Source organism: Gallus gallus, chromosome 5, assembly GCF_016699485.2.
Source record: "Gallus gallus isolate bGalGal1 chromosome 5, bGalGal1.mat.broiler.GRCg7b, whole genome shotgun sequence".
Taxonomy (NCBI): Eukaryota; Metazoa; Chordata; class Aves; order Galliformes; family Phasianidae; genus Gallus; species Gallus gallus.
Genome location: NC_052536.1, coordinates 17,309,346 through 17,325,625, shown reverse-complemented (window position 1 = coordinate 17,325,625; position 16,280 = coordinate 17,309,346). Strand labels below are relative to the sequence as shown.

General features: G+C 43.4%; 1 protein-coding gene across 4 annotated transcripts in view; it reads right to left on the bottom strand.

Moving 5' to 3' along the window:
• ANO1 (anoctamin 1) overlaps positions 1-16,280 on the bottom strand; it is a 73,108-nt gene that overhangs the window by 33,359 nt on the left and 23,469 nt on the right. For all 4 annotated transcript variants that reach the window (XM_040701776.2, XM_004941530.5, XM_421072.8 and 1 more), the window contains exons 2-6: positions 7,655-7,833; positions 5,559-5,882; positions 3,695-3,793; positions 2,442-2,593; positions 1,271-1,325 (exon numbers count right to left, since the gene is read on the bottom strand). In XM_040701776.2, coding sequence (XP_040557710.1) covers positions 1,271-1,325; positions 2,442-2,593; positions 3,695-3,793; positions 5,559-5,882; positions 7,655-7,833 — 809 coding nt within the window. The remainder of the gene's footprint in view (positions 1-1,270; positions 1,326-2,441; positions 2,594-3,694; positions 3,794-5,558; positions 5,883-7,654; positions 7,834-16,280) is intronic.

The window sequence follows — 16,280 nt, the reverse complement described above, 5'->3', positions numbered from 1 at the left end:
TAGTACAACAGAGGAAGGCTGAGCTCGCTGGCCAGTTACAGCTACTTATTTGAGGGGGACAGGATTATATTTTACTCCTGTCAAGCCACCCCTTCTTGCTAACCATGCTCTGCAGTGCCCTGCAGACATCGCTGCCTCTGCCCCCACGAGCTTGCACACGTGTGGCAGCTATCCAAAAACAGGTAGAAGAAACAGTTTGACCTTAACCTTTCGGAGCCTGGTGGCAAAACAGACATATTTGTTCTATGACTTGTTTTCATTTATTGTCAAATAACCTTTGCACACTGGCGCGGGGCCAGGGGAGGTCATCCTGCATTTTTCCACATAAGCATTGGCAGCTCTGCAGGGGCGAGCTGCACAGTTGCTGCCTGCTGGGTCATGGGTGGTACCTGAGGCTGCTTTTTCTATTCACCAAAGTCTAGCAGGGAGTGACTGGATTCCTGTTCATTTTGCTGTAGGTGGGAGGGTCAATATTTGCACTGTGGTTTAAAAATACGTATGGGAAGGGCAGGAGAGAACTTTAAGTAACAAGAATACAAAGAGAAATGCATGCAGGATAAGATGATGCCAGGCACTGCTCAATCTACCTTTAATTACTAGATTATTTGCAGGGATTTCAAATGAAGCAACACAGAATCAGCATTACTGCTTTATGCCTGGTGTTCCTTAGGGGCTTTAGGGAAGATAGGCAAGAAGTCAGCACCACGCTTTGCAGATTGTTGCAGCAACTGCTGCTTGGCACAGCCCTAGATGCCATGTAGGCTTTACTTTTAATATCCCTGACAATAGAGGGGGATGCACTTTCTCCCCTTTCTATTTCATGTTCTGAGTCAGAAGATATTACTCAGATGTAGTTTGCAATATCTTATTCCTGCTTTAGGCTTCACTTCTGTAAGGGTGCTGCTGAGGCCTGCAGAGTTGCAATAGAGCAATGTATAGTCAGGGACAGGTAGGTGCAACACAGAACCTAATTCTGTTTCCTCCTGGTGATGCGCATACTAAGAAATCATATTTCACTTTCACCATAAACCAAAAAGAGGATCCAAATCATTGTCCAAAAGACAGCAATCTGTTAGCAACAAACACAACTTATCATACAAGCTAAAGCTGGAAACATTTATTGGATAAATAATTAATGTCCCAGGTGATCTCTGGTCTTTGGTACAAAGGGACAAACTTGCAACAGGCTTTGTCCTAGAGCCAGTAAAGGGGCTATTAACACCAGGACAAGGGCACTACCCACCATAAATTATTTAAATACAGTACTTACTATAGTGCTTCTTGTTTTGCTGTCAAAGAAGGAATCTCTGTCAGACAAATCAAATCTGTTAAAAGATCAGAAGGAAGCCCATTATGTTTAAAAAAAAAACCAAAACAACAACACAGTAAATTCCTGCTCTTGTTGACCCCTTCAGTATTTTCTTTTCTCCTGGGGTTCTCTCAAAGCTAACATTAAAGGGTAGCTTGTGGAAACGTCGTTAAAAAGAAAGTCCAACTCTTGCATTTTAAAGACATGCTTCATGTATTTATAGCTTTTTCCACACAAAAGAGGCTGTTGGCGCTCATCTAATTGAATTCCTGCCTGCTACGGGCCTTAGGTTTCTTTCTCCTAATATCTCTATATTTGGGCCACACCTGCAAAACCCGTAAGAGCACTCTGGCTTCCCTCACACAGCAAACACCTAGGTGGTCTCACTGAAGACAGCCACCTCTGCAAGTACCAAGAGGCATTTCCAAACACAAGCTAAAGAGTACCTTCTGGGCTTTCTCTGAGCTATCAGTCTCCTTTGCTGCAGGAGCATCCTACATGCAGTACATGTATAAATATAATAGCTACAAGTCTAAGAATACATCAAACGTCACATACATTGACTGGCCCCACTATCAGGCATGTGAATCTAATACACAGCTCCATTAGTGTTCAACATCCCTTTATTAAAAAAAAAAAAAATATATATATATATATATATATATAAAAAATTCCGTATCTAGAGTGAAGAAATCCTTCCCTAGGACTGGTGTTTGTTCCAGCTGGCACGCACATAAACACACTCTTCAAAGCTTTGCCTCTGGGACGCTTGCCAAGGAAGAGCAGCAGCAAAGCAATCCAAGGCAAATGAAACTCTGGCTGGGCCCCACCTTATGTTTTTTTTCCCTCCACCCACATCTATAGCTACTCTTACCAGTCCACTGCTACCACTGGCTTCATATCACTTGCAAGACGAGACCTGATTTGCAGTACATGTGAGCTGCCCATATCACATGCTTGGAATTGTCTTTCTCATTGTCAATCCACAGCTCTGCCTGTAAATTTTACTGAGCATTTTCATTTTACGTGGAAAAAGACTACTGTAAATGACATCGTAAGTTTCATTTGACATTGGTTTTCCTTTCAGTCACTACCAGAGCAGCCCAGGCCTGTAGGCACTGTGGTCACTTACAAGTGCTGCTTCTCCCTGGAGAAGGGGTAGGAAAGGCGCTTCACCGTCTGCGGTTTGTGCTCGGCCACCTTGGGCTGGATGGGCTCCGTTATCTTCTGAAGTACCGAGTTGATCTTTTTCAGAAGTCCGTGGGTCTGATTGATTTGATACATCTGAGGGGGAAAGCAGAAGAACAGTAAAAATTCACCATTTTCTGGTTCACAGAGATGCACTCACAGGTACAATTTCCTCAGTGCAACAGGACAAAGAAGTAAGGGACAGAAGTGGTCACGTCACCCTGTAGCACCAGGGGCTTTTCTGCAAATATCCTGCAGCTTTCAGGATTTTCTCCTCATCTATATAATCAAAGATTATTGAAGATATTTTAATTCCATAACACTGAAGCCACTATTCTACTGCAGTTTTCTTTTTATCTAATTATGCCTCCAACTAAAATTGGTCGTAAGTAAGGCAATAATGGGGATTGATATAAAATCCAAACCAAAAGTGTAGTTTTAGCTTTGTAATAAATGACGCTGAGCTTTGAGAGTGTCTCTTTCTCCATTACAGACTTCCCTCAGAAGTCTGGAACATGCACTTAGTATGTTTAAATATTAATCCATCTCTAAGCTACTCTTGCTGAGCAGGTAGTGATCTATCATGGATGACTTACAATTTAGCTCACGATGAAAATACACCGTCGCATCTTTAATGACATTACAAATATTCTGAGAGGTAATTTATTTTGTGGTAGAGTAGTCCCAACTCCTGCAAGCGTGACTGATGATGTATGTAAGTAGCCACCTAAACCCAGTGAGACTACTGTGTGCAAAGTAGTACATTCATTTTTAAGCAGTCCAACCTTTTGGGTGAGAAAGAAACCACCAAAATGTACAACTGCATTTCATTATCAACTGCAACCTTCTTTAAAACACATTGGGAGGGTAAGGCACTGCATAAAATCACTTGCACAGTGCACAGACAGTGGCAGGAGCCACAAGTTCACGATTTCCATCCCTGCTTCCACTTGTTCTTTCTGTTGTCCCAAGCACGAAGTTTTGTGACTCTCCCACTTTTCTTGTTAAGTGCCAGGAGGACGCTACCCTCCTTGCCAGGCTGTGGAGATTAGTTCACCATTTTATAAATGCTTGTGGGAATAAAAGTATATTTGAAAGGTACACAATGAGAATGTGTTTAAACAATGCCTTCCAGGGTGGGAGGGGGAACAAAACACCAAGAAAAAAAAGAAAACAAAACAGGAAAATTGGGCTTACCTTTTTTGTGGGCATCTTGAGCTTAAGAAACTCTGCCTCTCGACACAATACATTCCACGGTGCGTGGATTTTTACAAATCCAACCCCGTGGATCTTAGTCTTAAAAAAAAAGAAAAAAAAGCAGAAGAAAAGGTTACTGGTGAGAGGAGATTAAGTATTTTCCCCCTTGTGTTTCATCCACATTTAAAGAAATGCCCATTACAGCCAACGCTATCAGCTCATTTGTTTGAGCTGACCAGTTTCTAACAACAGGACAATCACTGGGTACCTCTCTGCGCTGGGCTGATATAAAACGTGACTCAGAAATGCTATTGTCTTCCAGAACAATCACCATTAGGTTAAACAGATAAAAAGATAAAAACTGTTTGGGAAATAAAAGCTAATGGCTACAGACACAAATATAGGCTAAGCCAGGTAAATTTGATTCACAGGCAAGGGGCCAGATGCCATGTGTTGTAAGGAGTGGAGCTGAGGGGGGTTCTTTCTGCCTCACAGGGGCTGCTCAGAAACCACAGGATCACAGCTCCAGCATGAAGGGGCAGCTACCTTTCCCAACCTGCCTTCCAGAAACCCACTGACTACCCAGAGGACAGAACTAACTGCCAGCCTTCCAACCAACCATCATTTCCAAGCCATCCTTGAACTTACTTCGTCGAAGAGTATTTTAGTGACTTAATGAACAAGTGAACAAAACTACTCGCTACAACAACCTGACACAAAGCAATTCATGTTTTCACACAGGCACAGAGGAAATGGAAGATTTCTCACGCTGTGTCATCAGCCTCACCTATAATTTGTGAGTTAGGGGTGGCAGGTTTATTTATTGGACACTGTTCGCTGTTCTAGATGTTTAATGTCAACTGCTGCATCCAGTAAATAAAACCAACACAAACACTCACCCTCTCTCATGTGGATTTCAGGCATATTGGTTGGGTCAGTTAATTGTAATAGCTTTCTTTGAAATTAATATGACTGCAGCTATTTCTACTAATCACACATTGGCAGTGCTTCACACACATCACTTTTTCATGCAGTCTGATGGTCTTTTAATAGAGTATGCTGTTTTCAGGGTACAGGTGAAGGGCTGTAATGCTCACATCCGAGAATGGAAAGAGCAAAACTGCAACCCAGAGCCACATATTTGAACCAGAGTATTTAGCAGAGCACCTTGCACAAACATGATTCTCCAAAGGCTGCACCAAGGTACGAAAATTTTACTGTCTGCATCAGATATTCCTCATCAGAGCCAGAATTACCGGTGGACCCAACCCAAGGCATACCATCAACCTCTGATTGCTGTTTACAGGCATCTAAGCCTCGCCTCTAGCTATGATAACACACCAACAAGCTGTGTGGCAGTAAGGCACGTGCCATCATGAGTGATGGCTGAGAAGCTCAGCCTGTTGCCCTGGTGAGCCTCCCCCGCTGCACTGGTGAGGCTACATCTGGAGAAGAGAAGACTGAGAGGGGATCTTGTAACTGTTTATAAATATCTAAAGTGCATGAGTCAAGTCAGTGTAGGCAGACTCTTTTCAGTGGAGTGTAGCAACAGAATAAGGGAAAGGGGCAGAAACTGTAACACAGGAAGTTCCATGCTAACACAAGGAAGAACTTTATTGTCACAGTGATGGAGCACTGGAACAGGCTGCTCAGAGAGTGGTGGATTCTCCTTCCTGGAGGTATTCAAGACCCACCATGATGCCTGCCTGTGCTACCTGCTGTTGGGAACCTGCTTTAGCAGGCGGCTGGACTCGATGATCTCTAGAGGTCCCTTCCAACACTTTGGTTCTGTGACTCTGTGATCTCCCCAGATCTACCCACCAGCCATCGTGCTTATCATTACATATCTACAGCAAGTCCTTACATCCTCATCATGTTCCAGTTCCAGGCCAGCCTCCACCAGGTTCCCCTCGTACTCCTCCCTGCGAAACCTCTTGTCGTCTTCGTGGCAGTCAGTGTGAGGCTCGCTCTCACCCATCTCCATCTGCACACCCTTCCCAGGCAGTGGGTCCTGCTTGGCACCCCTGGCACCTGCATCATTGTGCTGGGCTCTCCTGGTGAGCGTCCTCCCTGCTGAAGACTTCTTGTAGTGATATACCAGGATGTAATCCACTTTCCTCTTGCCATCTCGGAAGTAGAGCCCATACTTGCAGTCAGCATCTGGATTTTTGGATAGGGAGTTCAATAGCTGGAAGCAGGGAGTAGGAGTGTGGAGGGAAGGAGAAGAATAATTAGTGCACAGTCAAATGGGCACCAAGCAGACCAGGGCCTGGTATCAAGTACTGGTTTACCAGAGCACACCAAGACCTAACCTCAGGCAGCAAGCCTGCAGGAGGAACCCCCACATGCTACTCACCCAAAACAATTTTGCAAGTTAACACTTGCAATTTTCCTGATAGCCGGCCGGGATTTCATTGGCCAGAAGTAAATAGATAAAATGACTGGGATTTAATCTAATTCCCAGCACACTGCTTCATAAGTCAGCTACTGGGTAGCTTTGGTTGTCTCCGCTGAGGGTTAATTGCCACTAAGATCATCTGTCCTCTTCCATCTGGGACATCTGTGTTTTGGTTCTGACAGATAGATTGATATCATGTGCAAACATTTCTCACTTCTTTTATCTATTGCTGCTAGTTTGTATCATCTGAGAAAGAGATCAGCCCCCATGCAGACTGAAGGGAGCCAGCTGGGTGCCGAGGGCAGCCAATACCCATGGACTGCAGCCAGGGAAGTGGGCTCCTTGCTAGCTGAGTTCACCACTCTTCTCCCCACTTATCAAACCTCAGGCTGCCTCATAACCTGCGGGTGGCAAGGGCTTTATTACTGCCTTGAACTAATGGTGTGTAGGGTGGCTGTGCAGTGCTGCAGGACACAAGAAACTTAAGTCTCAAAACACAGCCCCATTTTCACACATCTGCCTGAAAACTGGACAGGATAACCATAGAGACATACCAAAGTACTAACAGATACTAATTTCTGCTTTTCCTTGAACCTGTTGAAAAATTCACCCTCTTGAGGACTGGCTGACCTTGGAGAGTCTGCTGCACTGTGCATACAAAAGCTTCAACAAATTCCCTAACGATAAGAATACCTCAACTGCACTGTGAAAGGGATGAGCCAAAGGACTCCAAAGAAGTCTGTTGTCCCGATTTAAAGAAGTAAATAGAGTCTTTGCAGGATATTTAATACTGCAAGATTCTTGTAGGCCACCGAGGTGGAGAGGTGCATCAGCCAAGACCACGCATGGCCCAAACCTCTGCTTGTAGAAGAGAGAAAGAAAGGGCATCTCAGTTTCAAAACAGTCTTGACAGAATCATTCCACCACACTCAACTCTAATTAAGCATAAGCACAATGAATCAAGCACTGCTTTTATGGTGAATCTTTCTCCAGCAAGGTCTGTTACATAGCTCACTCCACCTCCATTCCTTCACCTGAATAAACTTACTTTTATGCGCTTATGACACAGCCAGCCTAATCCTGCTGTGCATTTATGTTACTAACTTCCTTTAAAACTGCTAATAAAAAGTTTTAACTGAGGCACAATTAATGACGCTAGAAATCTGACTATGGGAAAAAACCTCTGCTGTGCGTTACAAACTGTTTAACATTACCTCTGCTAACAATAGTTTTCGCATGCAATTTTGGACACTTCTGCTCAGCGTAGGCAGAGATTTAAAGGTTGCCACAGCCTTACTGACAGATTACTCTGAGAATAACCAGCCCCTTTTTAGGCTAGGAGTTAAAAAAAGGATCCCTTGCTTCCCTTCACCAGCCCACACACCCAAGCACCAAGCCCACCAAATGAGCAGGTGCTGTGACTGGCAGCAGCCTCCTCTGCACCCCCAAAAGGGAAGGGGGGAGACTGGCAGAGCCTCCAAGGAAAGAGAACATTTTGGAATAAGGTAAGGAAAGAAGCACAGCATGCCAGCTGCTGCACATCTGGCAAGTCCTTTACTCACTGTGCTTTCATGCTGGTCATATCCTATATCCTCAATAGCTCGGATGTTGATGATGTGAATCCCCTTCTCCTCAGCAGGCAGGCAGGAGTATTTCTTGTTCACCCTCATGCCTGTCTCGTCTGGAACCTCACTGAGGCTGTCAGGCAGAAAATCCACCCCATGAAAATCACTGTCTGTGTCTGAAAGGAAAAGGAACAACTTCATCAAGACACTTTAATCCCAACACTTGCTCCTCCCAGAGCCACCCAAGCTGAGACCTATCCTGTTCCTGCCCTCAGCTGCCAATGAGCCTCCCTGCAGGGCTCCCACCCACCCCTTGCTTGGTTCAGGAGCCCATGGCCCTGAGCTCAACCTCCTCCTCTGAGGAATGCTCCCCGACATCCCCACAATGGTGCTGTCACACCAACTAAGTGTACTTTCCCTCAAGTATATGTACTGCATAGAAAGTGATGAACCATTTCCACTTACGTGGTCTTCTGAATATCAGGTTTACTCAGTCCTACCCTGCCAGGCACCCTTAGTGTTCCTACTTAGTATTTAACTCTATAGGTGGTTTAAAGGATTTCATGTATATATTTCACTACAAATGGAAACACCAGCTAACTGTTGAAAAATAAACCATCACTTGCATATGTACATTGATACATGCAATGGAAGGCAAAGTTTTCCAAGATCTGATTCACTTTGACGCTGAAGCAAAATACTGCAGAGCTATGCCTTTTTCCAAACCCCTTGGGAGCAGGATTTGCTTGTCTAAGGAGCAAAGATAAAGCAAGAATTTTAGAATTTAGCCTTGAGAGGATACTGAATTAACTTTCCCCCAAAGACAAACAAGAAAAACATGCAGAGAAGCACATTTTAGCAGCTAGGCTGCAACAATCTGTTGCTGCAGCTTGTCCAATGCTCTGCCTCTGGAACAGGGATCAGCCAAAACCATACACATTACGCACAGTGCCTCTGGGCCTTGGACAGAAGTAGCCCCTTAGAGAAATACTCCCTTTCTACCTACTAACTTTAGAATGAGGTGAGGAAAGCCATCACATTTTAGCCAGCTTTTTCTTAGTCTAAGGGGATGCAGCTCTACACCCAATGACCTGTCTGAACTTGCTGGAGCTTCAGAGGTGGCATGGCAAGGAGGGCAGGGGAGATTGAATTCCCCAGTGGGTTTGTGGAAGGCATGGGATGCAGAATGTCTGATAAGGTGCAGAGTAGGGATGCCACTTCATAGGTCTTGACACGCTGAAAAAATGTGACCTCAGGAAGCTCAGCTAAGTCAAATACAAAGCCTGCACGTGGACAGAAGTTAGCATGGGCAACACCTGCAGCACAGGTGGAAGGTGTGGTGCTTTTTGGTCTTATCAGTTATAAAGAGAAATGCACTTGGTAAGAAAGCCAAGATTCTCTGGAACCATCAGTCATGCTTCTCTGGAAATAGCAATTCCCATAAGTTTATGGGTCTTCATTTCAGTCCCTGTACTTAGGAAATCTGCTGTCCCAAGCAATATTTAACAAGCTCCACGTTTTCCCTGGGTGGTCAAGGCATTCCTAGGAACTGCAACGTTCAGATCTGATGTCTGGTATCCACATCCTCCCCACTCCTGACCATTTAACACCATAACCTTTGCACAGAGCTTGGGCAGCAATTATCCTCATGTATTGCATGTGCACAGCACGTAGCACCCATATCTCTGCACGTATGTGCTGCTATCCCTGTCTTTCCTTTAAAATTCTGAAATAGTTATCTCCTAGATCACTCCTGTGACCATAGGACAGGATCCTCAAACTCAGCAAATCACAACAATTTGTAATATCCAAATAATCTTTTTATGGGGTAATACAGAAATGCACACAAAAATCAGCTGCCTAATGGGAGCAACTAGCATGACAGTAACAAGTCCCTACACATCTCTGCTCTGTTTTTCTCCACCATACACATGCGCACCCACAAACTTCACGAACACTCAAGTATTTATACATATGTAATCAGCTGCATATTCTTTTTTCTTTTTTTCTTTTTTTTTCCCCCTAGCTTTAAAATACTCACATAATAATACAGCAACTTTTGGGTCTTCCTACACGTAGCTACCTACATTTGGATTTGGAAGAATGCCTGAAATAATTTTCTAGAAACAATAGCTTAACGCTACAGAACTCCTCTTTCCTTCCTCCTCTTCTGACACACGTAGAAAATAAAACCTAGGTACTCCACCAGATCACAAAGACCATGAGGAGTGAAGCGTCGATTACTGACTTATTGTATCTAAATATTTTTCGTACCTTATAATGGGTCTGTGAACTGAAAAGCACCAGATTAGAAACCACAGTTAAGATGAAAAACATTTGGAACGGAAAACCACAAGTTTCAGTGAGCCCAAACAAACTCTCTGTGCTCTGCTCAGCTTCTCAACTGTATTTGTTAAGTCTGCAGTGCAGAGCAAGGAGACCTACTCCGATGATTCAGTGCTATTGTGTAAGCCCAAGCAATCAGCTGTCCGCAAGCATATATTTACTTTTCTGTTTATGCATCAGTAGCCTGGCAATATCTGAAAGAATAAGTGTTTAAGGTAGGCAATGAATCATAAAATTTTGGTTAATTGTGACTTCTGGAAAAAGACAAGAAATGGTGAGAACACCACTGATACAATCTTAATTACAAGACGTTTGATTTCTGTGCTTGAAGGTGATGTCAGGATTTAAGGCTAAGTAAAGCCATCCAAGCCACTTTGGTAATTATAAATGCACAGGGATTACGAGTAGTTCACATATGCTGATTTGGCAGAGGTCAAAGCATTCTGTCACAGAACATCTTTCGATACAGGACACAGTATTTTAAAACTTAAGTCTGTATTTTGAGTTAATCATATTAAATAACGACAATAATTTAATCTCAAATTAAATGTACGTTCTAAATTATTTATGGCAAGTTAGCAGACACAAAATGAAGAGCACAAAGCATGTTGGCATCCTAACTCAGCTACACTCACATCTTAATGTCTTTGTCAGGAGCTGAAAGAAGAGGATTATTTTTACAATTGCTGGCTTTGCTGCCTTCTAACTGACTAAGCCACTCTTTTCTATTACTAACCAGAAAGTGCTACAGCAGTCTTGAAGAAGTGCTTGACATGTTTCAGCACAGCCACATAAAGAGCTGCCATCTTCCCTCCCTTTCCACAGCCAATGGTGTTCAAAACTCCATGGATTTCAAGACAGTAGTTAACTCAGACCGACCTAACACTTCTATGCATTATTATGTATTATTACGGAATTATAGAATCACTTGAGTTTGAAGGGACCTTTAAAGGCTGCCTGGTCTAAATCCCTTGCAATGAATAGGGACACCTACATTAGATCAGATGCTCAGAGCTCCATCCAGCCTGACCCTGAATGTCTCCAGAGATGGGACACACATCACCCCTCTGGCAAGCTGTGCCAGTGCCTCATCAGCCTTATTGTAAAAAACTTTCTCCTTATATCCAGTCTAAATCTCTCCATTTTAGTCTGAAATCATTTCACCTTGTCCTATCACAATTGACTCTGCTGTCTGTCCCCTTCATTCTTATAGCCCCCTCCTTTAGATATCTTGTCATTTCTCAGTATTTGGTATGAATCTCAAAAAACCCTGCCAAATATACACTACTGTTCCAATTAATTCTGCCCCTGAATCTCCTGTGAGCATCTCATTCTGAATAATACAGGAAACAAGATAACATTACTAAAAAATACTTGGAAACATCTGCTTCAACTTTCAGTTGCAGCTGCAAAACATCCTCAGGCAAGCTCCTCTTAACTCTAATTAACAACAAATTTTCTACCTCTGAAATCTGGCACACTATGCTGCAACCTGTACATTTAGACAATGCCTCTTCCTTCGCTGAACTTCAGTGATCAGGTGAACGAGAACTGAAAATCTGCTTGAGAAATAGATGCATTTTTCCCACTACCAGCCTGGGCCCTGATCAACTACCCTATGAATATCATAGTAATAATCTCTTATAACCACTAAGTAAGAAAATAAATGGAAAACTGCATTCTCACAATGTAGCTTTACAGAACCATCTGGCTCTAGATCTAAAACAAGGCTGAGTACATTTAAATAACTGAACAACTATTTCACCGCTCAACATGAAAGCCACAACGAAGCTGAAGCCATCTCTTATCTCCTCTTGTTTTCTTTTTTTAGGGAGTATGATTAAGAAAGTGGCTAGAACAAAAAGTCATAAAGACATCTGAGCTAGCCGTCCCAGTTTCTCAATAAGGAAGAAGCAGGACAGTTACAAGACCATGTGATTTAAGATTTTCTAATGTCCAGATTGTTGTCTTTTTGCTTTATATAAGTACTGATTGAATTTGGAAAGAAAATTTGAGGATCATGCAGGATATGTCCCTTGAGCTTGAGGTTTTAAAGAGCCAGGAGCCAGAGCACCACTTCTTCCCAGCAGCCTCTGAAATGCTTTTAGATCCCTTAAACTGAAGGCATTTCTTTCATATGAATTGTGATGGAAAAGTGCTGTGCGTGGTCTCTGAACCTGATAGTGATCCCACTGTGATGGAGAGGAAAGTCACTCACACACAAATATTTGTTTAAAAAAGTAGAAAAATATACACACATATATGTAAGTTGCATATTTTGTTTATACTATGCTTTTTCTGAAGAAGAAATACCAGTGTACCAAAACACTGGGTACTTTTCTGTTTGGAGGCTTTTGTGTTTTTTAAACTTCAGCAGATACAGAGAACTTCTCAGTGTGTTTTTGCTTAATATATATTGCCCCCTAGCAGCAGAATCTTCCTTCAGCACAGCCTCATCCATTTCTTTACTTCCCATATTGCCCAAATTCAAAGCTACAGGTTAATGCTTGGAAATCAAACAAACAAACCCTCACAATCAACTCACCCATTACTTCTTCCTCTTCTTTATCTCACACTCAATACATTGAAAGGCTCACTGGTCAGATTTGGAGCCTGAAATCCCTGCTTCGTCCTCAGGAGAAATAAGGCAAGGCAAATGTCAAGGAAGCCTCAGGCGTGCCAGCCCAGCAGCGCGCCTCATTGCTGACCTATGGGTCATTCCTCCTGACCCACTAAATCCTGCTGCAGGCATGCCAGCGAGGATACCCGCTGCTGGCATGTGGGGAGGGCTTTTTTGGGAGGCTGACACCTGTTTACGAGGCACTGGCCAGAGCCCAACATCCCAATCAGGAACCGCTGCACTCTCCAAGGAGTGCTCATACACGTCCTGAACTTTTGTTCTGTTCGAGGTCCGGGAGTTGAGAGGAGATTAGATCCACATCTGGGAGCACGTGATGCAAATCTCCCCTTGTATCTGCTGGCAGCCAGCTATGGCCTCGGGCTGCACCACTTCAGAGCACAGGAGGCTGTCCCAGTGCCACCAACAGAGCAGGCAAAGGGCTGCTGTAAGAGGCAGCCGACTTGTTCCTGAGCAAGGTGACCACTTTCAGCTGTGTCGACACCTTCCCGAGACATGACTCCCTCTTCCTTTCATGTCCTGTGGCACCCCACTCAGTGGGACACCCTGGAACTTACCCATCTCAGCGCTTCTGCATTTATTTTAGAACTTGGCCACAGCCTGGGTCTGCACAGAGCATTACCTTAATGAAGCGAACAGAAAGGAGGGCACGATCCAATTCATTAAAAATAAATTAATAAATCAAAGGGTGATATCAAATGAGGCTCCAAGGGCAGCCTCCTCCCCAGAAGAGAAATATTTCCAAAGCAGGGCGGTCTCCATACAGCTGAAGCTGATAACTTCATTAGCACTCCTAATTACACAGCCGAGCCCATTCAGTGCATCCAATGTTTGGGAGCCTGAAAACCAACCCCTGTCACATGGGTGAAGGAAAGGACGCTCCTGGCAGGATTATTTCAAACATGGGCTCAGGCGCATTTCTCAGTACTGGATCAGCTGCAGTTCTCCAGAATGGGGCTGCAGCTTTCCCAGAAGGCTGTCACAGCTTTGAAGTTATTGATCTATTATTATCAGCAACATGTTAAAAGAAGGCCGGACAACCATGGCATCATCTCTATTTCTGCCCTTCTATTTTCGCTTATAAAGATTAATTGGCGCTGTTTGCAGTGTTACAGCCCCAGGTTTGAACACACCTGATCTGATACAGCCCCTGTGAAATCTGAGAGCCAATTACCTTAAAAATGTGATGATAGAAAAATGAACCTTTGGGGTGAAAAAGCATTTTCAAGGACCAGCAAATATAAATTGTATTGGGAGTCACAGAAGTTATCCTACCGAGATATGCAGACCTTGGAAAATCTTATTTTATGAAAACAAAAAACACAGGAAGCCTTTTCCCATACACCCACCTAAGACAGAGTGCACTTTTTTCCCTCCAGTTACTAACAACTATTTCATGGTTTATTACATACATCTGTTTTCAGACATACTTCTAAAATAGGAAAAATCCAGCACACTTACTCTTCTACTACCAGACACTGGAAAAATATTTCAGATTTGCTACTGTTGCTATTCCAGGAAAAGCATCATTGAGGCCACGCTCAAGTATAAAGCAGATCGGTTCTTTGCAAACCGTAATTAGTTTATAAGTTATTTACATATTTCTGTAATTTGATAGCGTTTGACTGCAAAATAGACAAAAGGAGCAAAATTCTGCTTCTAGTTAACTTTCATACACATATGGAACAATCTTCGCAGTAATTTTGTGTTTCAACCAGTTTTCATGAGAACAGAAACACTGGCATAATTCACCAAAACGTGCTGGAACTGAAGACCGTACCTCTCTTTCTTACAGAAGTTACTGCTGCCTCCCAAAGCACCTGCTGATGTTTTCCTTGGATGTATTCTGCAACATCACATCCTCGAACATGTTGTGGGAACAGGAGGATGCATTACGTAAGGAAGACCAATTGTCTGCCGTGGATGCTGGCAGGTATGCTTTGAAGGGTTATGATGCTAATTATTTTTAGTTTGTATGCTCTAAGGGAAGGCAATTGGTTCCAGTGAGAGCACTAAGATGAAAGGAAAAGGTTACTGAAGATACTGTGGGGAGAGTACCGGCGTGCATTGGGACAACATATATCTAAGCTCTTATCGCAGCTTTTAAAGATATTTAAATATATTTAAAGTATTGCATGTATTTCCCCTTGCCAGACTATTAAAAATAGCTCTTGATACTAAAAATGGAGATCTAAAAGGTTTATCCTAAAGGTATCATTCACAGGCTGCAGCCTCGGACCAAGGTCATAGCACAGTGACCAGGAAAGCTGTTCTTGATACAAAAGATTTCCAATTTCTAATCTTGAAACATCAACACTTCTGTTTAAATTTCTATTTATCAACATCACAAGGGCATTCAGATAACATAGATTTAGGCATGAAGACTCACAGCAGCTGATGATTTCTTGTAGGAAACAAAGCTTCTAAAATACACAGGGCACCTCTTGAGATGCTGCAGTTCCTTGGACCTCATAATGAGTCTAAATATTCTGGAAGATTTTGGCTAACCTGATAAGGATGTTTTTGACTACAGTCACCACATTCAGCAGCTGTAGTTCCCCTACACTTGCATTCAGGGAGCCAAGGGCTGTCCATCTGAGTCAGCCTGGGTGGAGTCAGGTTCTATATGGCAGAGCTCCATGTTATACATGTTATTTGGGTGTGTCAGAACAGGTGGAGCTGATTTGATAGTGAGGTGGCAGTAGGCAATTTTCAGCCAGGGCCTAGGGCAGCCTCAGCTCTGTACTATTTGAGTTGCCTTTCCTCAGGTGATAGAACTAATAATCGTATGCTGAACAAAGCTTGAAGATATGCCCAGGCTTTAGCGAGCATTAAGGTCCTGCAGATTTAACTTGGATGCAGAGAAACGTTGCAATCAACTCAATCAATCCACTGCAAAGTTTCACAGGCGAATGAATCACCTGCCTATCTCACATCAGACAGGTGAACACAAAAGAATGAGAGAAAAAATGCTATTAACTCTGCCTGAGAGAATTCCCATGCAGTCCCATGACTTAATAAAACCAAGTTTAGGCATGCCAAAGGCACAAGACCTAAGGAGTCCCTATTGCAACCAAGCAAGCTCTTTGTTTTTAAGGAAGAGCTGGAATCTAACTGCCACAAGGAAGCTGATCCTCCAGCAAGGTGCCCCAAGTCTTGCCCCAAGCTTACCCTGTGCCTGAGGATGCACATGCTACAGATACTCCCACTTAGTACTCCTGATAGTCCTGTTCTGAATTGCAAAATTCTTGGAGTAGAAAACTAATCTGAGCAAAGCCAGCTTCCCTTCAGTTCTGGCAAGAGCAAGTACAGGGCCAGGACCCTTGTTAAGGCATGTCAAGACCCCCAGATGAAAGGCACACTCCAAACGTTTGAGCAGAGGTGTGCATTCCTCACTGTTTGGCCATCAGCAGGGAAGCTGGTCATGACAGCAGCACTGAGCCCAGACTCACCAAAGTCTCCTCCTTAATGAGCTTTTGATGGTCTTTGCTATCTATTACATCCTCACATCAAGCAAGCAGTCAAGACCTAGTCTAAGCCTAAACTGCTGCCCTGTAGGTCTTGTAGCAGACTCATCAAAGAGTGTGAGTTACTCAAAGAAACACTGGTCAATCCACTTTTACTGCAGAAGATCAAAGA